The sequence below is a fragment of the Dermacentor albipictus genome, chromosome 1 (genome assembly GCF_038994185.2).
Source record: "Dermacentor albipictus isolate Rhodes 1998 colony chromosome 1, USDA_Dalb.pri_finalv2, whole genome shotgun sequence".
Classification (NCBI taxonomy): domain Eukaryota; kingdom Metazoa; phylum Arthropoda; class Arachnida; order Ixodida; family Ixodidae; genus Dermacentor; species Dermacentor albipictus.
Genome location: NC_091821.1, coordinates 487,265,264 through 487,292,334, shown reverse-complemented (window position 1 = coordinate 487,292,334; position 27,071 = coordinate 487,265,264). Strand labels below are relative to the sequence as shown.

The window sequence follows — 27,071 nt, the reverse complement described above, 5'->3', positions numbered from 1 at the left end:
ACTGAATAGGCCTCGGAACGAATGGTCGTATTCGGTGTATAACGTAGCCCACTTTGACAGACGCTGGTAATGTCGAAGAAGCAAACGTTAACTTCATACATCGGGAGTCCTTCAAGCGGTGAATGTCAAGAATGCGCACCGATGACCTCAAAACACTCTTGAGGTCCGCATGCTTGATTTCAAGCTCTACGTCGAAAATCACTCCAGTTGTTGTCTCCTTCCCGTAAGTAATAAAGGAGCGGACGGGGATTGTGCTTAACTGTGGAATGTTCTTTAACCTCTCAAGTATTGCGGAATTTTTCACATCTGTTGTCAGGAAGTTCTTGCGAGCGTTGATCCTGATTTCGTCAATTTGCCCAGGGGCCACACTTTCAAAATATTCGGTGAGGAACTGCCTGCTGAGGGAGTTCATGCTGTGTGACGTCGAGAGCGGCACGTAAGAAACCATGAAGGATTCTTGCTCACTCGGATACGATGAAGCCGCCTCAGTCGACATACGGCGCATCTTCTTCATGCGGCGGCCCATGACTACGGTGTACTCGCTGTCAGAGTCCATGGCTTCTGGCGTTGAGCTCTCCCAGGAATCGAGCTGGTCCGAGCTTCCAAAGGCACGTCGTCCAGAAATGACGTTAGACGAAACTAAAAATGTGTTAGACTAAACGTTCAATAAACTATGCTTTAGCCGTCAACATCACCAATGATTATCGTCAATCAAAGCATCCAGCATGGCAGGATTCGCTTACATAGATTGCCACAGTGTGTGGGATCTGCATAATTTCTTTTCTCTCACTTTCTGTCCGATTACTCCTGGTTGTTTATGTACTCTTTCAAATTTCTTGTCATTTTACTCCTTTTTGTGCCCATGTTGTTTAGGTACAAATACCCGTCCACTTTAGCTGCTCATATTGTAAACAGGTTAGCACTTCTATGTATACCCAACGATAAATGTGTCTGTCACGTAAGACAAGGAAAGGCTCATATTCAGTTGAAGCAAAAGCTACAATTTCCCAGTTAAGTGAATCAAACACTCACTTCACCCATAAAACACGCAGAACAGCATACATTTCGTTAAAGAATGTTGCAACTATAAGTAAAACATTGCATACCCCTCTCAGCAAATGTAGTCGTGGTTTTGCTACAGTTTCGCTATCGCTGTAGTTTCGCTAAAGCAAGCTATCTCGAACAATTGGCGCACTATAGAAAATAGGCTCTTTAATCGCAAACAGATTAAGACCGGTTATATATCATACACTAGCTCAGTCCCATCTACAGTAGTACTTACTCATACGGGGCTCTACCACGATGACAAATTTAAATAAACTAGAGGTTTTAAAAAATGGAGCTGTTCGTGCTCTTGAGCGCGTCTACTTCGATGATACTACATCTCGATATAAAATTAGGTATAAATTAGTTCCACCAAACTTCCTTTATACGGAGAAGCTCTCATTTTATATGTTCACGCAAATAAAAGAAAACTGGGCAAATTTTGAGTCTATCTTCAAATGAACAGTGACTGCAACTTTCGTGTGATTAACTATAAACTGCCTTAGAATAGAACTAATTATGGGATACAAAGCTTGAGGTATAAAATTCCCAAGCTTCTAAATGAAAACGAGGAAATGTTAGACCTAATAAAGCAATCGCCTTCAATTAAATTGTATAAAAGAAATATATGTAACCGAACATAGCCCGTGGCTGTGATGTGTGATTTTCGTGCGAACTCTGTGTTTTTACGAAGCGAGTTTTAAATGCTTCTTCATGTCAGTTTGAGCCAAATGAATACTGTAGCGTTTTTATGGGTAAGATACAGAAAAGTTCTATGCCTGTTTTTGTTTCCTGATTCCTATGTTTGTTACCGAACGCATACTGCTGCAAATCGTGGCGTTTTTTTCTCGCTCTAAGTGTGTTGTTCATGCTGTTTTTTCGTTGCACATAGTGTGTTTGTTTTTCTTTGCTTCTAGTGTAAAAGTTTTTTCTTGACCTTGCCTCATAAATTCCTTGTTCCAATACCCCCCCTCTTTTTTCCTTTTCTCCTCATTCTTACGCTGACCTGATTGCTTCGCTGGAGCGCCGATTGTACAGGGATCAGGGCCTCAGTCTGAGGCGCATGCTAGCACCTTTAGTCCTGACCCTTCTGGTTTTCTGCAAGCAAACTGGAAATCTTGTGAATAAAACAAACGTAAAACCTAATTCGCCATAGTTAACACCAAAGCTCGTTGATTCCACTCCCACCCACGTTTCAGGATTGCAGTGTCTTAAGTAACCAAATGTTAATTAGGTGAACTTAATCAACTTCACCTGAATTAACACAGATAGTCGTGGGTTGGATTGTCATAATGAATTCTATCCTTTTTGAGCCTGACTTATCATGTTCGCTATGGTACATGCTATCGAACAGGATTAGCGAACGACCGATGAGGGTTGATAAGGGTTTATAGTGGTCGGATCAAGTTCCAAGACATTGATTATGACACCAGGCTGCGTAGAGATGAGCAAGTTGCAAAATTCTTACGCATACTTAGACAACTAGCCAAGGAGTTTCTTTGTGAAAAGTTTAATCCACGTTGCTGAGTCGTTCTTCTAAACTAATTTTGCTCTACGCTTCTCTGACTTCAAATGAGGCCAAATCCACGTCCGTTCGCACTGCCTCCTTTGTGATTTTACCATGGACTCCCAAAGCCAACCGGCCCACCGATCGTTGGCGAACTTCCAATCCCGACAACACTCCCGAATTTATGCACAGAATGGCATTTGCTTACGTCAGCGCTAGCACGATGACTCCTTTCCGGCTTACACGCACCGCGTCATACTTATTGTGCCTCCAAACTGCCATATGTTTCATTATTGCTGCATTCCGCTTCGCTTTCAGATTATCATGGTGATTGTTTGGTTAAACCTTTCCTTCGTCTATCGATATGCTGAGGTTTTATATTGCTATAGTATGGGTATGGCTAGCTGTTAAATCGATGCCACGTAGTTACTCGTTTCTTCACTGAAGATCATAATTCCCAAGGTGTATATAAACATGCTAGAATCCAGCACGCTGGTGACAGTTTGTCACTGACCCGTTTCAAAGCGAATATCAATATATCATCAGCATCATCAATACCGCATCAGGCCACTTGCCCCGCGATGTAACATGCGGGACGGGTAGCGTTGGTACGGGCAATATTTGCATTGCAGTTGCGCTGTATTCCACCAGCTGTCCACTCATGTAGTAGTTGCATGTAGTAGTTGGATGCTGCATGTAGCTGGACCTCCTTAACTCAAGCAGGCTAGGTTACGGTTTCTTACCGCCCGCTTTTCAAACGGATTCCAAATCATCATAAGGGATATGATATATGCGTCGCGCAGTCTGGATACATGTGTTTACTCTTCTGTACACGCATCGCGCCTCCTGGCAAGGTACGAACCGCTGCTGGTGAAGCGAATCGCCGAGATACGCGCGGCTGCAACCAGACATGGTCGGGCACAGCTGACCACTGCAAAGAGAGCGGCACAATTCACCGCTCGCCGTTGGCGTCCGGCGAACAGTTCACATCGTTTTCGTGAAAACGACGCGAAAAGACTTCACCGCGAAGACCCTACAGTGCACGCTTCCGAAAATAGAGTTCCTATGGAGCCGCTCCATCAGCTTACGCTGGGACTGCACTACGTGTGTCGCGCAGGCCTCTGGCTTTTCTGCGGCGACCTTAGGTTGAAATTATGTCGTCAAAAACCTTGACCCAACTTAACCCTATTAGGATAGCAATAGGGGCTTATTCGTACGGAATATCTTATTTCGTTATAGCGCAAGCTTGACAAGGAGAACAGAAGGCACATCTGACACACACAGTGCTGTGTGTGTCAAATGTGCCTTCTGTTGTCCTTGTCAAGCTTGCGCTATAACAAAATAAGATTAAGCCTATTACTACCGCTTGATGGGAAATCTAGTAGTTATTTGCAGGAAAGTTTCTGTGCCGACAAACATGAATGTAGCCTTAGTTGCCGTCGATCTTTTGCAGGGAATATTCAAGATGTGCGTCGTCTTCCGCTTTTGCTATCATAAGTACGTGACAATGCGAGCGACCAACGTGAGTGTTTACTTGTATCATTTCGTGTTATTGAGGTCACCGTGCAAAACATTATTGCAGTTGATCTTTTCATTTTTGAAAATTTTCTATCTCTGATTTATCTCACGAGAACTTTCGCTTAAGTCTTGGAATCGCCTCTGCACGCAGACCTCTGCCTGAAAGCAATACACTGCTCTCATGTGTAGACAATGTCTTCCGAGACTTGTTGCCTGAGGAAGAACCTCACGAGTACAAATATTTTTTAATGTGGAATGGTCTCTTGGCCGCTTCTTATCCCTTCTTCTTGCGCATGGTTCTTGTGCTATCCGAATATAATTAACCAGAGAAGAATACGGGAATCCCACGTAGCGCCTCCGAGTTTCGTGACGTTTTTATTACCATATTTATCAACACTAAATCACAACCACAAATTTTCTCTATCCGTGAACTATACAATCTGTAGCAATAATTTTAGATAGAAAACTTAAGGCAGCATTTATCAATCTGAAGGTTATTTCGGTAACTACTGTGACAGATTGTTCGTATGCACAGTCCGGACATTCATTCCCGAATGACTTCCTCTTTGGATCCCTCTATTGTTCACTTAGGATCCGGGAAACATTATCACGGAAAACAATTCTAGATATATTGCGCAAATGCAGTCACAGCAAAACGTGGTGGTAACATTGTAACTGCTATTAAATCTTTGTAAACTATTTAGCGGCTCCTTGTTCAATATCTTCATCATGTTATTCGACGGAACAGTTTACGGTGTTAATGTTACATAGAAATTTATAAACATTAGGACATAGGCATTACACTGCATTCTAGCCTAACCTGGCTGACAGCCACTTGCTTGCTCATCGATATGCACTGCTATCGATTGGGGAACATTGGGAGTAGACGAAAATCAACTGGCCGCTGGCAAGGATGTAGAGTGCTCAGCGACAGAAACACGCTACTCAGACGGCATGACGGCCAGCAATTCATTGCGCCACCACTGGGCGCTGGGGATATGATGCACTCTTTTGTCACATGAAAACGAGTAATTTTGATCCATCGTGATGCAATCCGGCCCCCTCAGGGATAACCCAGCGCTCACCGGTGGCGCAAGAATCACTGGTCAACGTACTGCCCGAGTATCGCGTTTCAATCTCCGAGCACTGTAGCTGTGCATCTGTCCCTTGCTTGGACGCACTACTGTAAACATAGCTGACTAAAAAATACACATGACAGCAATTGCAGGGTCAAACAATGTTTATTGCAAGCGAACATAGCGGTGGCCGCATAGACTATAACGTATGCTACTGTGCGCGGCGTCCCTTCTTTTTTCAAGCAGCGGATTATGATTTGAGATAATGATTTCACACCGTTTAGGCGACAGTGGCGATTTCAGCCATGAGGTCTACAAGTTTGCCTCATGAAATGATTGTACCACCTACGTGTGTGGGGAGATCACTTACCTAGCGAGAATGATCAGTACATAATATTCAGCAATATTTTTCATCGGGTTGTCACGTTATCTAAATATAAAGGTCTTATGAAACGTTGTTTTTTATATCACAATTAGCGCTCCCCATACCGACATGTGCGCTTGTCCATCTTTCTCTGGTGACTGCTTTTCACAGACTAACAAATGTTAAACGTTACCGGTCGGTGCAGGACTCGCCTACATCTATCGGAAGTCTCTGGCATGTTATCCATGGTTCTATCTGTCGTCTCTTGTCACCGAACGTTGCATAATTTGATTCTACGAGGTACGCGAACGGTCTAGTACTTTTTCGAAGGCAGATCAGACCTTCGACGAGTCTGGTCTAAAAATCGATGCGCTGGACACGTCGATCATATTTTCGACGATCGCTAACGGTGCTAGCCCACATCCAACTGCATGGTGTGTCGCTTGTTTCCTGAGCACAGGTTCGTCCAAGAAACTAATTTCATTGCTCACAGGTTTAGCTACTGTCTGCTCCTTCAGCGCCACTGCGACTTGGCAATACCTTCCTGGCAGTTGGCAGGAAGTCCCGCACGCGTAAGCTCATCTCAGCACACATGCCCAGACACAGCATTTTCACGAAGAATCTCCAATTGCTCCTTTGTTGTATTTTAGAATTTCCCAGTCTCGTTTAGGACAGGTAGCTAATCTAAATTATATAGAGGATCAACGGTCCACAATTGCCTCTCGGCCGCAAGCTTGTTTGAATTAACAGTTGCCCAGTAGCCACGTTCGTTAGGCACCAGTCATGTCAGAAAAGACGGAGTACCTTAGATGTATATCAGTAAAGTTCTCTTGTATTGGTTTCCTCTAATCATGAACGCTTTTAAACAGTTTTGAATAAGGTCAGTGATCATTTGGAGAAAAAGACTCGTTTAGGAGAGCTTATTGTCTGATTATCCAGTCTTTTCCTCAATTGCCCAAGGTAACAGGTATGGCATCGCGGCGCTTTCTTACTCCGTCGTTTTCCTTCTAATTTGATTAGCACAAACCTAATCGTACTTTTGGCAGCCGCAATATTCCCCACAAGTACGATGAATCCTCAGCAACTCGCCCACCTTAATATCTTGCTTCAGCGAAGAACTCAATGCAGCGAAGAGGGAACTATTCATTATGCCGCATATTCTGTTGCAGAATACGGATGTAAACCGCGACAAAACATATGACTGCATTGCTAAGATGGCATCGCTTCTCACTGTTGACCTCAATCCGGTAAGTCTCATCTTATCGCTCGCGCGTTGATGTTTTTAGAGTGCTCTAAACAACCACCTAAATCCTTTCTTTCACATGGGCAGAGGATTTTGATAGCCCGACATTCTGAAATTTAACATTTTTGCTCGAAAATAGCTGTATATAACACAAAATACCATTGTTATAACTTTACAAAATGCATTCGGGTGTCTAAGGGCCGACACCGCAGAAATTTTATTGCCCGAAAGCTTTTTCGAGTAGCAAGCTGAGCCCTCAACATTACATTCGTAATTTCAGGAATGGATAGAAAAGACGGACCTGGCCAACCCCAAAGGGCTGTATTATGAAGGCGCTGTGAGTGAACCATCCTTTTATTACAATAGCAATTATATGGCCAAACCAAGTGAATTTCCCTCGTCATTGTTGGTGTCGGCATCGCCGTGATCCGTTCAAAGCCCAAGTGCGATAACATCGAGGTCGCGCGCCGTATTCTGCAGGTGCGAGGGAAAGCTCGCGGGGATATCTAAGAAGCATGGTGGGTTGATGTGGCGGCGTGTTCTCACGCGTGAAAGGAAGAAAGGTTAGCAAAGACGGCGCCGCCTTCTCACGTGTGCGCAAGGGAATGATGGGTACGGAGCATGCACGCTCCCCATGTGGGGAGGGAGGGGGGGGGGGTAGGTTATTGGCGCATCTCCTTTCTGCTCCGGCTGGGGCGGATGAGCGTAAACCCCCTAAATTAAAGTAGAGGTAACGACACTTCTTCCTCGCGCGTCCTCTCTTTCTGATGGTCTCCTCGCCGCTCGCCCATCCTCTCGTCGCTCTCCTTAGCAGTTTGCTCGTTATCTCAGGGGCGCGCGGCTCCACCCAGAGTGATGCGAGGTGAGACATTAAAAATTGTTGTTGGGCATTGATTTCGCATGGATTTTTGTCGTATTTTAGGCTTGTTTACGTTGTGCTGCGCTAAGAGAAATAACGCAGTGCTACGAATCTGGCAGAAGCAAAAGAGTTTTGTGCTTTTTCAGCATAGTAACTGCGCACTTCTGTGGCGCTTTGCCTTGACAGCCTGCTATGAGAAGCTACTCGAGTCTAGTTTCATGGACAAATTCTTTTTTTTTTGCGTCGAGTACTCGCACAAGAACCTGAGCTCTTTGTTTCACCAATAATGTATAAACAACCCACACGATGTTTCTATGCCTGCGGAAGCTTGATTTGAGTGTTATGTTGTCCATGACCATTTTACCTGCAAGTAGCAGCACTGTCGCGGCTTGCACACATCACTTCATTCACACATCACCAACTTATATTGCATTGGGCAGATTCTTTCTTTAGCTGCTTAAAAACTTGCCCGGCGTGAGAAGGCATTGATGAAGTCAATGTTTGGCCGATACACGCGAAAGGCGATGCGTTCGCGTGCTTTCAGCAACTCGATGTGCTTGCGCTGCTCAAAAGTGCCTACGTGTATTGCTGCGTGCATCCAACTGGCTGCCGTGGGTCAAGCTCATGCAGCTTCATAATTTATTGATGTGAGTACCGCGATGATCGAACTTAAGGTGCGTGGCATATTCGTCTGAATAGCGCGAGACTCACGTAAATATGTGCGGGATCAATGCGGCACATCTCAACAGTTCTCGTCATTAAGTTATGACGCTGGCACCTCCGTATGCAGTGAGAGTGGTTGTACGCCTTTATGAAAAGCCGGTGTAAACATCACAGTGAGACCTGTACTTTATTCGCAAAAACAGAGTTAGCAAGGAGGAAAGTTACGCATAGAAACGGTTTCCATTTATGGGCATATTTCAAATTTTGGTCTTGTCCGCTGCAACACGACTGTAAAACGCTTCTGTTCTCCGCCTTGTGAAAATGCCGCTTATTGCGGCCGATGAATGTTTAGGGTAGCTGTTGACAAATCTGTCTCAAGACTAACGAGCCTCAATTCAAGAACATTTCCATCATATTGCTTTACTTCGCGGAAGCTGCCAAAAAGTAAAGAAAGAAACAGCGAAAATTTTAGAAGAACACGAGCGCAGGCTATCAAAGCTTACAAAAATGGAAAGCACATCAATATTCAGTGTCCCAACTATCATGCACCAAGACTTTAAAATATCCAAATGCCTCGTACCTGGACAGAACTGAGGTGATGTTGTTTGCCGGAACCTGGAGATACTCAGATTATTTTTGCATTCCGCCTAATTACGTAATTAATCTTGATTTATTGTTCAGCTTCTGAAATAATATATTTAGATGAAAAGTGTCCGTCCCAAACTGGAAAAGTAACACGAAAAACTTTCGATACAGGATTTTGTTGCTGAATACTTGCTACATAAAAGTGCTTTTCTCAGCGTGAAAGACGCCCGCCAATACACGCAAAGTGCATCGAGTGGCCCGTCGCGCGACCATGTGTTGAATGTTCCCACTGCGATTGCAGCAACTCCTGAATCCTCTAGACTTGTGGATCTACATCTGTCGCGAAACAACATTTGTTCATATGCATCAAATATTATGGCAGAACGGCGTGTGTGAAGGAAATCACACCAAGCTCTTCCCTGCTGCCTGCCAAATCCATATGTCACACTCTTGAGTAGTGAAAACAGCTCCCAAGCGAAAAAGAATAGCGATCCTAAAATGCAGACTTGAGGGATTTGACTTAGCTGGAATGCATAAAATTTATTTGACCATTCTCAGGAAACCTATTTCTGTTAAGAAGTTACAACATATAACATATCTTTCAGGACCTGCATGATGTCTGGCTTTCATAAAGGCCTGGTTGGCTTTTTCAAGTACATCATCCTGCCGTTAAAATAATGAAGCACAGTTCATAAAACTTTCACAATACAATTAGAATTGAAAAATAGCATTAGGTAGGAAAAATCAATAGAATCTCGCTGGTAGATTTTATTTGGGTCTTAATAGGGGTATATATATAAAAAACATTATTATATACGCAGAAAAACGGAAAAATTTGCATATTGTAGGCGGACCAAATGTTCGATGCCTATCCAAAATGTACGTCATACATTATTATCAGCTTATATCTTCACTTCATATCAAGGCAAATATTGGTGATCTCCAATTACCAATATCTTGTTTTAGCTGTTTCCATCCTATGCGTGAAAATTTATTGACTTCATTCATTTTTATTTATCCGTTTACCAAATGAAGGTATTGCTTAACTGATATTGATGCGGACCTCAACTTGTGCTCAGCCATTGTTGTTAGTCTCGTCAAACTTCTGAACATGAAAAGGGAGCGCCTGCCATGCACGCAACAGCTAATTTTTAATAGTCAAAATATTTAGTACTAGTCATGTGGGTGCCCATGGCAACTTATTTTAGATCTACGAGCGCCATGTGCTCTGAAGAAAATCAAGCGCGTCGGCTTTTATACAGAGTCGTCGAATGTTCCAGACTAATCGTTGGGACCCGTGTGCCTTCCATAAAATTCTACATCATTCGCGTCAGGCGAATAAATCAGATAACACAAGGTTCGGCGATAACAGACTGCGGATAGAAGCATCGATAACTTTCCAGAGACTTCGGATACATGCAAGCGCGTCCCGCGCTGTGCGATAAGATTTGTTAGGCGGCGAAACCTGGTCGCCCGATAAATGTAAGTACATGTGTCAATATTTTTATGCTGAGCAAACAGGAATTTCTTACTTGCACAAACTATATTTTCACGATGAATAGAGACAAATAATGTATTCTTTCGCAAGGTAAATTTACTAGTTCACTTACGCAAATAAGGCTAGCATCCCTATTGATGGCAGTGTACCGCAAAATTCCGTAAACACTCTTCCGGGCTAACTTTTAGTGCTCGGAGTAGCCAGTTGGGCTTGGCTGAACATAGTAGAACGCTAAAGCGCGGGAACCAGCGGAGTGAGAGGAGGCACACAAAGTACACAGAGGCAGCGCTGACTTTCAACAAGATTGTTTATTCGGCCGGTCCGCAGCCACTCTCATCACTTGGCGAAAAAACAACAAAGAAAATCACACGTGCAACCAGAGCTGGCTCATAACGCTATCGCCCCCTGGCATTTGAATCAAGGAAGGTCAGTTCCTTCTCAAACAAGACTGTCGATGTATAGCTCACACAGGGTCCTCCCGCGCATTAAATTGCGGCATCCTTCGTAATTTGCCCAGTAAGGCTTGATTTGCTCCTAGATACAATTTTGGAGTTATCAAATGCACATTTACGCCCACAGTCACGACAGGGCGCGCCTAGATGATCTTCGATGGTGTTGTTATCATTGTTGCAGCGTTTCCTCAGCCGATCGTTAATGCATCTGCCCGTTTGTCCGATGTAGACTTTACCACATGATATAGGTATTTCTTATATGACACACTGGACACAGTGTGTAAAGAGCTGTGTGTAATTGGTTTTCTACTGGGCCTTCTCTCGGAACATAGCGCAAGTTTGCTTCATGAGTGACACCAGCTTTCTAGGTGCGGAAAAAACATCAATATTTGCACTCCGGCTAACCTTCTTAAGGTAGTGTGAAATTCCATGAAAATATGAATAAACTGCCTTTTTAGCGTTATCACAACTTTGCCCTTCTGTAAGCTCTTTTATTCAGGGTAATCATTTTTTTTTCATTTATTTACCCTAAAGGCCCAGCTTGGGCATTACATAGGGGGGGGGAGAACAATTGATATAAAATATAAAATGATATACAATATACATTGTAAGTCGACCTTCCTTATATGAAGTAGTACATGCTATACAACCTTTACGTCACTACTAATTTGACAACATCATACGCCAATAATTATTAAATTATACAAACAATAATATGACATCTGAAGAAAGGCAGGAAGAAATGTTAATGTTATTAATTCACGAATGTTTCATTAAGTGCTTGTTTGAATATAATATGGTCAGTTATTTCAGCTATATTACTTGGGAGATGATTCCATTCCGAAATGGCTAAGTGCAGACACGAAAACTGCAATAGGTTAGTACGTGCAAATGGTTGTTCGACCTTAAATTCGTGATCAATTCGTGAGAATTTTCTTTTGGCTGGTAAGATGTGTGCCTGAGAGAATATATTTGGGTTATGAAAAAGCTGGTGGAAGAATGTTAGCCGAGATATCTTTCTTCTAGTCTGCAATGGGATGAGTCCTAGGTCATGTTTTATTTTGGTGATACTTGAATGTTGTGAATAGTTACCCGTAATAAATCGCGCTGCCTTGTTCTGAAAAGATTCTAATTTGTTAATAAGATGCGTTTGGTGCGGGTTCCATATAAATGAGGCATACTCAATCTTTGAACGAAGTACGGTGGTATATGCAAGAAGTTTAGTATCACTATTAGCCTGACGAAGCGTTCGACGAATGAAGCCAAGAGACTTGCATGCAGCGGAAACAATACAACCCACGTGATTATGCCAAGACAAAGTCGGAGAAAGATGAACACCTAGATATTTAAATGATTCTGTAGTTTCTAGAGCCTCACCATTAAGAAAGTATGTGTGTTTCGTAATTTCACTGCAAGTAGTAAATCTCATAAGTTTAGTTTTCGAGGTATTTACGCTCATTTGCCAGTCTGAGCACCATCTTTCAATCTTGTTCAAGTCATTTTGTAACTTATCACAATCACCCTTACATTTTAATGGCCGATACAGAACGCAATCGTCGGCATATAACCGGATTTCTGAGTCTATACCCTGATGAATATCATTTATATAAATTAAAAATAGAGTGGGTCCCAAAACGGAACCTTGAGGCACCCCGGACTGAACAGGTTGAAATGAAGAACGGACATTATTGATTACGACAGCTTGTCGTCTGTTACTTAAATATTCTTGAACCCAGTTTGTTACTTTTTCGTCAACATTAATCAGTTTCATTTTATATATGAGGCGGTTATGAGCCACACGGTCAAATGCTTTAGCAAAATCTATAAATATGGCGTCAGTTTGTGTAAGTTCGTGAAGGTTAAGGTGAATGTCTGTAGTTAGTTCAAGAAGCTGGGATTCACATGATCGGCCTCGTTGAAAACCATGCTGGTTTGCAAAAAGAATGTGGTTGCTAGCCATGTACTGCATGATTTGAGAAGATAATACGTGTTCAAATAGTTTGCATACAGCAGACGTAAGGGATATAGGCCTATAGTTTGTTAGCTTGTTTTTGTCGCCAGTTTTATATATTGGTATGACATGTGCCAATTTCCAGTCGTCTGGAATTTCGGCGGTGTCGAGAGACTGTTGAAACAATAGTGTAAGTATAAGAGCAGAATAGTGTTTTGTCATTTTTAGTAGCTTAGTACAAATACCATCAGGACCTGGACTAGAAAACGAAGGTAAACGCTCAATAGCTTTCACAATACCGTCACTTGTCACAGTTATACATTCCATAAATGGAGAACTATCAGACAAATGTCTTGACGTATCTAGGGGCTTTTCGTCACTAAATACACTACAAAAGAATAAATTAAACCGTTCAGCAACATCCATGACATCAATCGCAGCACCAGACTCAGTGTCAAAAACAGGTAACTCCTTTGTAGGTGCGGGAGAAATGACTTTCCAAAATTTTTTTGGATCTGTTTTTAGAAATTGCGAAATATCCTGGTTGAAAAACTTATATTTGGCAGCCTCAATATGGAATGCACATTCTTTAGAAAACGATAAATATTCTGACCTAGCTTCAGCAGATTTTGCGCTTCTTGCCTTTCGAAACAAACGTTTCTTTTTATTCAGATATCGCTTAATGTCGCGAGTAAACCATGGCTTGTCTGCTGCTTCATAGATCCATTTTTTTGGAATGTATTTCTCCCGGAGTCTTAACAACTCGTCACGAAAGCGAATCCAGTTATCTTGCAGCGAACAGTTTTCATACGTTTGCATGAATGACAGGTAAAATTGAAAAAGCTCAGAGTTGAAGCTTTCCGGATCTGCTTTAGAATAGTCATAAATCTTCTTTTTTTGTCGCGGTGTCTTCACGGTCTGCGTTTTAAAGGTACAATGTATGACACGATGGTCACTGATATACTCTAGTACATCCACGGTAGCACGTTCAGGGTGTGTTGTTAGAAGCAGATCAAGAATAGCATTGTTCCGCGTAGGGATTTCGACAAGTTGAGACAACTGAAAATATTCTAAAAGGTCAACAAAATCTGCACAATCGCGTGTCTGGCGCGTGCTAGGGAATTTTAAAGCAGACCACTCTATGCTTGGAAAGTTAAAATCGCCGGCCAAAATTATGGGAGAGTTATTGTATTCGGATTGGATGGAGCCTAATACAGATTGCAGTTCCTCAGAAAAATGTTGTAAAAAGTCAGGTGGCCTATAGCATGCTCCAATAACCAAAGTTACAGCTGGTAAATAGCATGCAACCCAAATAGTTTCAAGAATGCTGTCAGTAGGTATGTGTTTTACCTTTATATGCTTTCTGATGGCTATTACGACACCGCCTCCTTTTCTATCCACACGGTCTTTACGAAAAACAGTGAATGAATTTGAAATTTGTAACTCAGAATTGCTAACTTCAGGAGTTAACCACGTTTCGGTTCCGATTATAACATCTGCATTACAAGCGTGAATCAGGGAAGTAAGCTGATCTTGTTTGTTAAGGATGCTACGAAAGTTGGCGGAAATTATAGAGAATGTAGGTGTCCCACTGTCTTACTGCACGTGGCGACTGCGTCATGGGTTTGCATTTCGCTGGACACATTCCACGACCCTGCCCTCGGAATGCTGGTACCGATATAATCTCCTGCCCATCTTTAGCTTATCGAAAGATAGTTTGAACCTTTCATCGGGTTGACAATTCGCTCGAGCAAAGTCGCGAAGCTGTTTGCGCACGAACTGTATTCGAGGTGAAAAGTCCTCATCGATCCAAACGTTTAATTTCAAATTTTTTAGCTTGAACGAATTAGCCAGAATGCTGCATTTTGTCTTGTAGTGCAGAAACTTCACTATTATAGACCGGTGCTGCCCTTGCCTACGAGATCCAATGCGATGTGCACGTTCAATATCCGTTATCTCGAGGCCAAGGTGTTCTCTGCAGAAGCTTTCAATGACAACTTGAGAAGCCTCGTAGCCTTCTTTATCTGCCTCGGGCAAGCCTTTGAATATCAAATTTTTTCTGCGCATCCGATTGTTGATGTCATCAACGATTTCAACTATGTTAGGTTCAGAATTCCGCCGATCAGAAAAGGATGAAAGATCGCTTTTGATGTCATCGACACCTTTTTTTACTTCGGATAACGCTGTGGCATTTCCCAAAGAATCGTCTAGCGAAGCTTCCACTTTCGAAAGGCGTTTCTTAAGGTCAGTTATACTTGATAGAATGTCCTTCATCTTATTGCTCATTTCCTTTTGAAATTTTTCACGCGCAGACTCGGCATCCTTTAGCGCATCAAGAACCTTGTCTATCTTGTCAGGGCCGGGATTGACTTCAATGTCACCGCAGCAGATTAGGAGGTGAGCCGCAGAAAACATAAGAACGATCAGTCGCCCTCTCGGGCACCATGTAGCAAACAAACCGGCAGCGGCATGAAAACGAGGCCCTTCACTGCGGCTACACTGTAGTCGTTGGCTATGGCTACCTATCCGCGCTCGATATGTGACAATGTCAACACCCATACTGTACACATATAATCATAGGCACTGGGCTTGGGATTTGCGGCGTGCACTGAGGTACAGTTTACAACGCTATGAACCTGCACTCACCTATAAAAGGCAGAAGAACGATGTTTAGCGCTTTTCACAAACGCCGCAAATCCCAACGATGCACAATCCACAGGGTCCTTTTATAGCTGATCGCCGCCAGCAGGTACCGAATCAGGTATCACGTGAGCCAGAAGTCGACGCAAGCGCCGTCCGTAGCGGTGACAGTAAACAGCTGCGTCGATGCACCGTGGTTTACGATGCGCTGATCACAGCCGCAGTACGAAGCTCGTGGCCCGAGATCCCAACAGGTCAAGCAGCGACGTCGACGGTATCACTATAAAAGGCAGAAGAACGATGTTTAGCGCTTTTCACAAACGCCGCAAATCCCAACGATGCACATCGCTCGTAGGAGCGATGGAAACAGAGTGGCACAACACTATTGGTAAATTTTTTACAGTAGACCTGTTTCAAGCTCACTGGGTTTCTCTTGGCATTCGCAGCTAGCTGGGGGAGGGTGAGCTGACAGAAAGTGAAAGCGGCGTTTAAAAATAGAATCGCGCAGCATGGCGACCCGGCGAGGCTGGCTGGAGCTTAGTGGCGGAGAAGGAGTGGCGCTCACGCGAGTGATGACCACGGCCGGATGTGTGTCCTCTCCTGTGACGCGCGAGGCAGGGGATCAGGCGAGGGAGGAGGAGCGTTTTTCTCCGGATGGATGGATGGATGTTATGAGCGTCCTCGTTGGAACGGGGCGGTGAGTTGCGCCACCAAGCTATTGCTAATATACTGCCTCATATCCTACCTAAGTTTAGCAATGAAAAACGAAAAAAAAAAACACTATGAACTACCACGCCCAAATTTTCTGATCCCCTATTGCAAACTGTGCTTTTGTACGTCTCCGTCTTTTGTCGTTTCCCTACTTTTCGTTCAACAATCCTCCAATCGCATCTTACTAATGCCTATTACGGACATGTTTGCTTTACCACTGCTCCCGCTGAACCCAATGGCTTCAAGGAGCCTAGTGCTTCCTACATCGACCGCAGGGTAGACGTCTTCACATTCTAATAAAACATGCTCCGTCGTTTCCCTTGCTTTACGGCAGCAAGCACATGCTTCCTTTTCTTATATCTCGCTTGATAGGTGCGTGTTCTAAGGCATCCCGATCTCGCTTCGAAAAGTAATGAGCTTCCCTTTGAGTTATCATAAATAGTTTCTTTCCTGATTTCGGTATTTCCTCTTAAGTAGTTACTCATGGCAGGTTTCTTTTTCATTGCCGCCACCCATTAGAATATTTCAGCCTCTCTGACTTTACGCTTGACCTTCTTTGTTGCTGTGTTGCCCACCATACAGGCCGCACACTTGCTGGTAAGCTTCCTAGTTCTTTTCCTCCATTTTGAATCAATGTTTTTCCTGTACAGATACCTGAACACCCTCCCAGCCCATTTACTTTCTTCCATGTTCCTCAGCCTTTCTTCATACTACATTTTACTGCGAGCTTCTCTCACTTCGAAACTAGTCCAGCCCATATCACCCTGAACAGCTTCATTTGTAGTCTTCCCGTGAGCGCCCAATGCGAAGCGACCCACTGACCTTTGGTTCCCGTCGAGTCCTGATTGTACCCCTGATTTAATGACAACAACTGCATTTCCAAAAGTAAGTCCTGGAACCTTTACACCTTACCACTTACCTCAGAGGACCTCGTACCTATGGAATCCCCACAGCGCCCTGTGCTTCATTATGGCTGCATTTCTCTTCCCCTTTACTGTTATGGTTTTTTCCTGTGTTACCATATATCAATTGCCTTCGTTTATGCACATACCAAGGTATTTATATTCTTTTACAAGATGTATTTCTTGGCCTTGTATCTCCACTGTCTGTTCACTGTTTTCATGGAATACCACAACACCTGATTTTCTAGCAGTAAATTTCAAACCTAAATTGTTGCCTTCCTGTCAAGAGATACTAGCCAGACGTTGCAAATGACTTTGCTTATTAGTTAGCAACACAATGTCGCCCGCATAAAATAAACCTCGGAGTTGCTACTCTACTGCTGTACCCGCCTGTCTGTATGAGAGATTAAACCCGATATTACTTCCTTCTAGCACCCTCTCCATCCTCGCCATGTGCATCATAAACAGCAGCGGAGATAAAGGGCACCCTCGCCTCAGTCCCTTGTTCACATTAACTTTCTGCTCGCTCCTCATCCCTTCCCATTCAACGCAAACGGTACTTTCTAGGTAAATCTCTCTCAAAATCTGTGTACAATCGTTACCTAAGCCTTCCCTTTCCAGAATATCCCAGAAAATGTTGCATTCTAGGTTGTCGTAGGCTCCTGTAATGTCTGAAAAGGATACATACAACGGTCTGCTTTCTGCTTTTGATATTTCAGTACACTGAGTAAGAACAAACAAGTTATCATCCCAGCGCCTACCCATTCTGAAGCCCTTCTGAAGCTCTCTCAAAATGCCATTATTCTCTGCCCATGCTAGAAACATTGATTGGCTGCATTGCTAGCCTGTATATTACCGATGTAATGATCATCGGTCTATACGAGTGAATTCAGTCTTTCTCCTCCTTACCTTTATAAATTAAATTCAGTCTACTTTGTCGCCAAGTGTCTGGTATTCGTCTATCTTTTAATGTTTTTTCCACTGCTTTCACCAGAACTTCATTACTTCTTGGTCCTTGTTCATTTATCAGCCTAATGGGAACCTCGTCTACCCCTGTGGCTGTGCGTTTAGGAATTTTCTCTTACGCTTTCTTCCATATTATATTTGTCAGCACGTGCTCCTTTTGCTCTTGGGTCCCTTTCATGCTCTTTTTTTTTTCAAATACAACCTCGTCATTGCCTTGTAAAAATTCGGCTGTTACTTTTCGCATGTAATATATTGCCACTTCTCCTTCCAGTCTGTTTTCATCTTCGTCTAAGATATGTTGTTGTATTGTTGTTGACTTCCTGCCTAATAATTTTATGTGGTTCCAAAATATTCTAGATGCGGCCTTTTTTTTCTCACGTATTTCTGACAACCAACGTTCACTTTAACCTTATAATTTTTCTTGCAGCAGTATTAGAACCATAGACTTTTTCTCTCGGTATATTTCCCATTTACTGGTTACTTCATCCGGCGGCAACTGCGCCTTCTTTGCCTGCCTGTGCTCTCGAGGTGCTTTCTGTCGTTCGGCGATCGCTTTTCGTATCTCCTTGTTCCACCAGCTTCTCGGTTTCTTTTTTTCCTTTTCAACGAACACGTTGTTTCTCTTTCCGTATTTCTGTCATTATTACACTTAGAAGCTCACCATATTGCCGCTCTTTACTTCGCCATTTGCCAAGTTGTTCCTCAACTCTAGTGAATATATTTCCTATTTGTTCAGCGTTCAAAATTTGGACTGGCCATTTTCCTCTCCTTGCTCTCTTTTCTAGCTACAGATTCCATTTCTAAAATGATGCATTTATGGTCACTCCCTATGCCGTTATGCCCTTCCTCATCAATAACGATTTCTCTCAACTTATCATGAATTCCTTCTGTCATCAGACAGTAATCAATGGTTGATTGCTGGTTTCGCACTTCCCACGTGATCTTCCCTTCACACTTAGGCCCTGCGTTCACGATAACGAGTTTATGTTGCTCACAAAGGTCTAGCATTGACTTCCCGTTATTGTCGGTATAGCCATCTAAATCCCGTATGTGGGCATTCATGTCACCCAATAGAACAATTTCAGTTAAATTCCCGAAACCATTAATATCAGCGCTTATGCATTCCACTAACTCTTTATCCTTCCATGTGCACTTTTTCCGGTCCACAAATACGTAACGCCCAGCCAAGTTTCTTTCCCACTCATTGTACCTGATAACCAAGGATGCTCTTGACATTCTGAATTTACTCTTTTCCATTTGGCTCCCTGATGGATGAGCATTCCGACTCCCCCTCCCTCTCTTTCCCACTTAGTTCTGTTGCACCCTTCCCAAATATAATTCTCAATAACTGGCGGCTCTTCTGAGTCTCTAAGTTGCGTTTCTGTAACCGCATACACCCCTATTTGTTCTCTATGTAACTGCTCCTCAATCTCTGCCCACTCTTCCTTTCTTCTGCCGCCCTGCATGTTTATGTAGCCTATTGCATGGTGAGCTCTTTTTCTTGCTTTCCTCCTTTTTCGGTTTTCGACGGCGATGCTCTTCTGATGTTCCCCTAGGGGACCTTCTTCATTACTATCTACTCTGACCTTTTGAGCGCCTGTGGGCCCCCTAAAGAAGCAACAGCGTGACCACCAAGTCGCCAGCCCACTTCTCATGCCAGCCTGTAATTGAAGTGGATCCCGTCTTGTTTAATACCACCAAAAGTTCTCACTTCCCCATTTACTTCGACAACCTCGAAGCCTTTCTCTCGGCTCATTTTCCATATTGCCTCATTAGCAGCCACTACGGCTCTTTATACGTGACTGTGACGTACAGGCCACTTATAACTATTTACAACCACTTATAGCTATTTGTCTTGCCACTTCCAAGCTAGTCCATTCTAGTCCGAAAAGCTAGTCCATTCGCCACAAAATCCAAATCTCACACCCAGTGGTTTCTGGCAACGCCACCTAGACTGGCTCAAAGCCGAGGGGCTGCCTCCGTGGCGAAAGTCGTAGGGGGCCAGGCCCGGCGGAAGCGTAGGAACACTTCAGCACAAGTCCGCATAATAGTTGTGCGCTTGGCTGGCTTTTCTTTTTCGTCTACGCGTGCAGTATTCTGAATAAAATTAAGCAGAAATAGAAAATAGAGAGACAGGTGCTTTCTACACAAACCGCCGTTCTATTCATTTATTAGAGTTTGCAGCTTCAGATGTTTAGCCTTCTTGTTCGGGTCAGACACCTCGTCATTCAGTCGCTGGGCAAATTTTTTTAGGAGAATGTGCTGCACCGCAGCACATATTTCAACACCACCTCACTGGTGTGTCCCTTTTCACAGACGGCGAAGTCGGAAGGTTCCTCATCGCTGAGTAGTTGGAGTGTCAGTTCAGTGGCCACTTGGCGCTGGTTTCGGACCGTTTGAAATTCTGCAAGCTTGGAAAGCTCTTCCACGACAAAGTAATTGTGAGCCATACCATTCACAGCTGGCATTTCTAGGAAAGCCAGCCCTCCCCTGCCAGTTTCTATGAGAAGACTGCGCATGTGATTTTCGGGCGAAACTGTGACAGACATGTTAATTTTCAATAGCTCTTTGCATTTATCGCATCTCAACCAAACTAGCAACATAGGCAATGGCTTCAGTCAATGGTAATGGCATCCTTCAGTTTTGACAGCGCCTGCTCGGTCACAACAATGTTGAATGTACCGGTTGGCACGGCTGCTTGGGTTTGCAGTTCTTCCCAATTTTGATTTTTGTCGTTGTCGATTGCATGTACAGCGCTCATTTGTGGAAGTGTGCTTTGTAGTCGCAGCTTATTTTTACACTGATAAATTTGTCTTACGTACAAATAATATTGCGAGCCAGCCAGTCGCCGGTAACAAACACAGCGGTCTTCTAGAAGGTCAGTCTGGAATTTCCCAGGAAGAACTAAGGACATCTGAAGCTCTTCAAAGCAGTATCTGGCAATTTAAATAATTGCTTGAGTCGTCTGCATCTTTTTAGAGCAAGAAATAAAATTTTTAAACTGGAGCATTCGATAACCTTTTTAGATAAAAATATTGAGCTATTTAACGAACATAAAATACTTCGTATAACCTTTTCCTGTCATCTAAATTGGGACGCTCAATTTAATCAACTGCGCAGTAAATTGTCCGCAGTAGACGGGGTCCTGGCTCGCTGTAGAGCTCTCATGCCGGTAAAAACCAAGCTACAAATTTATCATGCATTGTTTACCTTCCAGTTTAATTATTGCAGTTTAGTATGGGGGACCACAACACAAACAAACATCAATAAAATAATTAGATAACAAAAGGCGCTTCTCCGGCACATTGCCCGTACCAATCCTTTATCCACGACAAAAAGTTTGTCAGAGAAATACCAACTTATATGGGTAGGCCACTATTACAAATCTCGCGTTTTTCGCAAAATTTCGCAAAAGAAGAGTTAAGGAATTGGCTTATATCCATAGCGGCCTTGTAGCGTCATCAAACGCCAGTACATCTAAAAAACCATGATCCTTGGTGTATACCACGATTTCGCACTCAATACAAATTACAATCCATTCAACACAATTTACCCTAGATCGTAAATAATTAAGGTGACGCTACAAATTATTCTCGAAGGAAATTGAAGATGTGATTTGTTCTCACATAAACATAAATATTTCATGTATAACGATGCTAATTGTGTGGTGCGCTCGGAGGATTTTTTTTCTTAATCTTATCATATATATTTGAATGTTGTCTTTTTCTGTATCGCAAGATAACTATCCTGTCGATAAGCTTATATTAGAAAATGTTAAAATTTTTTTGTGTGGGTTGAAGTGCTTTTAAACTCTTTGATGTTAAAAAGCACTCTCTGTTCTCGCCTTGCCATGTACAACAACGTCTCTTGGGTCCAGTCAAGCTGCTTATGGCAGGTTTCAGCCCAGGAGGATGTTTCTAGTGTATACTAGAATGATTCATAAAGTTGAACTTGAAGTTCGTCGAACTTGAACAGTTTTCGTCTCAGCAGGATTAATTCTGATTCCATTTAACTGTGACCACTCAGACAGATTACGTAGCACTGCATTACACCTAATAATTAGTTCGTTCGCATCCCTTCCAGTAAAGACTAAAGTACTATAATCTGCATATACAAAGAAATCAAATGTAGCATCAATATTTACTAAGTCATTGACGTACAAATTAAATAATAGTGGACCCAAAACACTCCTTTGTGGCACTCCGTTTTTTATTAACAAGAAAGAAGATTGGGCATGATCGATACATACGCACTGAGTCCTATATTTCAAGATGACTTCATCAAGGTGAGGGGACCGCCGCCAACTCCATACATAGAAAGTTTAGACATAAGAATGTCATTATTAAGGCAATAAAACGCCTTGCTGAAATCAAAGAAGATCCCGAGGGCAATATTCCCATCATCTATAGATAACACAATACTTTCTTTCAAGGATAAAAGAGCTGTTTCCGTAGATCTTGCCTATCTAAAGCCAAATTGGGAATTAGCTATAACGTCATGTGTGTCTAGAAATTTTGTTAGGCGTGAAGAAAGAATTTTTTCTAGTGGTTTGGAAAAAAATCGGTAGTACAAATTCCGGCCGGTAATTGGAGACTATTTACAACCGTGTTGGCATAACACCGATATTCTAGCTCTTTTCATATGATCTGGGAAAGTAGCCGGCTCTGTCTTGAGAGCGGTTGGGCACTATTTTACTGGAATTCCCCCAGTTCTATTGGTCTGATTTTTGCGATAGTAGAGCCACGAATAAGTTTCCATTCTGTGACATTTACTTATTTATTTAACAAAACTGGAGGCCATTGTGGCTCAAGCAGGAGTTGGAGTAAAATGCAATAATAAAGCAAAGAAAACCAACATACACAGAGCAAACTGTTAGAAAAGCAAAGAATGATTGGCAAGTACACTCGTATGACCTAAGATACAGCAATTTTTCCAAGATATGTGGCAAAACAAATCAGAAGACAAATCTAGTTCAAGGGCATTTTAAAAAAAAATGGCTGTGGCTTAGGTAAGGTTAAGCCCAGGATGCGAAGCATACTAGCCTTTATTTTAGTTGTTGAACCACTGTTTAGCCTGGTGAACTGCTGTTGCTTGGCTATATTTGGTTCGGCTAGACGAAGAAACAACTCATGCATTACTTCTTCGCCTTCAAGAGTGGAACGCGACAGCGTTCCCGTCGACCCGCCAAGGGGTGTAAGACAATGGGCTACAGGGCAGCGACTACGCGCCCCGCATTGGACGCGGTGAGCGTCGAGCAAAGCAGCGTTCGGCGCGGCAACGAAATGTGCGCCTGAGCAAGAGACGCACGCCTTAGAAACAGCGCGTTTCTAAGGCAACACCGCATTCACTAGAGGCGCTTTTGTACCGCTTTGAAGCGTTGTACTCGTGGCTCAGTGGTAGCGTCTCCGTCCCACACTCCGGAGACCCTGGTTCGATTCCCACCCAGCCCGTCTTGCAAGAGTTGAGCCAAAGCCACTTCTCCTCTGTCGTGACGTCACGGTGTCACGTGATTTCATGGTCACCGCCGCGCCTGAGGAGCTGGGTTGAGCCCTCGTAATATGCTTCGCATAAAATCAGCGTCGCTAACGAACTTGGGAAGGAATTTCTAGTAAAAAATAGTGATTTAAAAATTATGTTTGTATGCTTCTGTTTCAGTGAGAATTGATTGCAGTGAATGCTTATGCTAAGTCATCCGGCTTTTAACGCAATGTTGGTGAGGTTCTGCTTGTGCTTGAGGAGTCACATTATCCCACATTATTCACACATGCTATATAAGTCACGTACTTTCCACCCTTCCTATAAGTCTTGGGATCAGAACGCTTGTTGGTTCAAGGAACCTTGCGGGGCCGAGGGCTTCCTTGATATGAACTTATCTACATAACAAGTTGGTCAAGAAATCAGTAAAATCAGCTGCCCCGTTATATCGCAGAACAAATTCCGCATTTGCCTGGCATAGCACAAGCTTAATCGGCTCACTACACCTCGTGCAACTGATTTCAGCACGAACCTATAAAGTTTCAGCACCAGAAAACAGCTGTGATCCGGCACCTTCCCACAGAAGTTCAGGAAGCCTGGCAATGAAGCCTGGTCTCAAAGTTGGTTGGTCCGTAGAACTACATTAAGTTGAGGTAGCTGAACTGCGTTGAAAATGATTATGTAGAGTTCGATAAACATGGGGCCGAGATAGATGACCGGATAAGCATTCACTGCAAGCTGACTGCTTGTCACCACCATTGTGTCCTACATGTTCACAATTTTGCAATAATGCAAGTTCAACAAACAATACAATTTCATGGTACTCTTCTTTTAGTGATCAGTATGTCGGTGTTATGTCAGTGGGAGGTAAGGCACCAAAGCAACCAATAGGTAAGCTCCCCCAAGTAACAAGGACCGAATAAATAAACAACAAAGAATGAAAGTGTCCAGCTCAAGAGATCAGATGGCATTCGCGGAACGGTCAAAACTGATCAACATGGAAATAATGCATGATATTCGAAATTATAACGTAAGAAAGACTGATGAAGCAGTATAAAATTGACGCAGCATGATATCTTCTACGAGCAGCTTTTTTCCCCACTTTAGCCCCGCAAAGCAGGTTTTTGCTGAAATAAAGCATACATACATACATACATACATACATACATACATACATACATACATACATACATACATACATACATACATACATACATACATACATACATACATGCATGCATGCATGCATGCATACATGCATACATACATACATACATACATACATACATACATACATACATACATACATACATACATACATACATACATACATACATACATACATACATACATACATACAAATATAAGAAGGGTAACACCATCAGTAAATCTCGAAGATATAGTAAAAACAGCGGAAGAATTCTTTACTGACCTCCACAACACGCAAAGCGGCCACGATACCTCCATACAAACTATTAATGAAAAGGGTGCTGAGACTCATTCTATAACTAGCGATCAATATAGAAGGGCCGTGCAAGATATGAAACAGGGAAAAGTGTCAGGAAAAGATGGAATAACAGTGAATATTATCAATGATGGAGGAGACATAATGCTTGAAAAGCTGGCAGCCCTTTATACGAAATGTTTGTCGATTTCAAGGGTCGCAGAGAACTAGAATAATGCCAACATTATACTATTCCACAAAAAGGGAGACGTTAAATAACTGAAAAGTCACCCATTGCCTTACTTCCAGTGTATTATACAAAATATTCACCAAGATAACCTCCAATAAAATAACGGCAATGCTGGCCTTCAGTCAACAAACGGAGCAGGCTGGCTTGCGGAAGAGATATTCTACAATAGATCACATCTATGTCATCAATCAGGCAATCGAGAAACCCGCAGAGTACAGTCTGCCTCTCCGCATGGCTTTCATAGACTGAGAAAAGGCACTCGATTCCGTAGAGATAACGGCACTCATTCAGGCTTTACGTAACCATTGACGCTCACGTAAATATCTTGGAAAATATCTATGGCGACTGCACAGCTACTTTAATTCTCCACAGAACTGTAGGAATATAGCTATAAAAAAAGCTGTCAGACAAGATGACACAATCTCTCTAATGCAATTCACTGCTTGCTGGGAAGAAGTATTCAAGCGCTTGGAATGGGAAGGCTTAGAAGTGAGGATCAACGGTGAATATCTCAGCAACCTTCAATTTACAGATGACATTCTCCTGTTCAGCAAAACTGGGATCGAGTTAAAACAAATGATCAAGGATCTTTACGGAGAGAGTGTAAGAGTAGGGCTGAAGATTGATATGCAGGAGACAAAGGTAATGATCAATAGCCGGGCAAGGGAACGAGAGTTCGGGATCATTAGTCAGCCTCTAGAGGCTGTGAAGGACTACGTTTACCTAAGTCAACAGGGAACCCTAGTCGTGAGAAGGAAAGTTACAGAATAATGAAAATGAGTTGCAGCGCACACGGCAGACATTATCAGATCCTGACTGGGTGCTTACCTCTATCATTGAAAAGAAAGGCGTACAATCACGACATTCTACTGGTGCTAACAAATGGGGCAGAAACTTGGAGGTTGACAAACAAGCTCGAGAAGAAGTTAAGGACCGCACAAAGAGCGATGGAAGGAAGAAAATGCTAACCATAACGTTAAGAAAAAGAGAGATCGTTGTGGATCAGGGAGCAAACGGGGATAGCCAGTATTCTAATTTACATTAACGAAACAAATGGAGCTGGACATGTCATGTAATGAGTAGGTTAGACAACCGGTGGACCATTAGAATTGCCGAATGGGTGCCAAAAGAAGGGAAGCGAGCAGTCACGGACGGCAGGAGACTAGGTGGGTGATCAAATTCAAACGGGGTAGTTCAGATCGGTTGGCGCAGAACTGGGGTAAGGAGGTCGCAGGGAGAGGCATTCATTCTGCAGTGGGCATACAATACGCTGCTGAAGATGATGATGGTGCCGCCATTAACCCTCCCCCCCCCGTTCTATTTCATAAGCGTCTACCTAAATATCAAAGTCTTTAACTTAAAAAAAAAACGTGGCTACAGCAGCAGTCGCGTATCTCAAGATTACCATGGAAAACATGGGTAATGCGGGAGAAAATGCAGTAGGTACACAGGGGGTTACGGCTCATTTCGTGTTCATAAAGAACAGTAGTTGGTGTAACGCTGACGACCTTGAAATTCGGCCAATTAAACATGTTATTCCCATGTTATCCCCTGTCTAAGTATATATCAACAATTTATTGTTTTCATTGGCCACTTTTCCTACGCGTCTTCAGATAGCCAAAGTTCATGTTACTTTGAAAGGTGGACACAAGAACAACATATGAAATTAGAGACCCATTTCCATACTAACAGCTTTTTGTAAAGTAATTGAAAAACTAATATATAACCAATAGCTTTATTCTTAACCAATCACCAGATTATGGCGCCTTTTCAGTTTGATTTCACAAAGCAGCGTCAACCGGTACAGCACTACAAACGCAAAAAGAAATCATACTGGGTGAATTCGAAAATGAAACATATACACTTGAAATTTTCTTTGACTTCTCAAAAGCCTTCGATAGAATTAGCCACATTACACTAATT

General features: G+C 42.9%; 1 protein-coding gene across 1 annotated transcript in view; it reads left to right on the top strand.

Annotated features, from left to right (window-relative positions):
- Positions 1-27,071, top strand: part of LOC135912251 (uncharacterized) — a 70,292-nt gene that overhangs the window by 40,594 nt on the left and 2,627 nt on the right. The window contains exons 3-5 of the mRNA XM_065444646.2: positions 4,005-4,073; positions 6,679-6,756; positions 7,033-7,089. Of these exons, the coding sequence (XP_065300718.1) occupies positions 4,005-4,073; positions 6,679-6,756; positions 7,033-7,089 (204 nt within the window). The remainder of the gene's footprint in view (positions 1-4,004; positions 4,074-6,678; positions 6,757-7,032; positions 7,090-27,071) is intronic.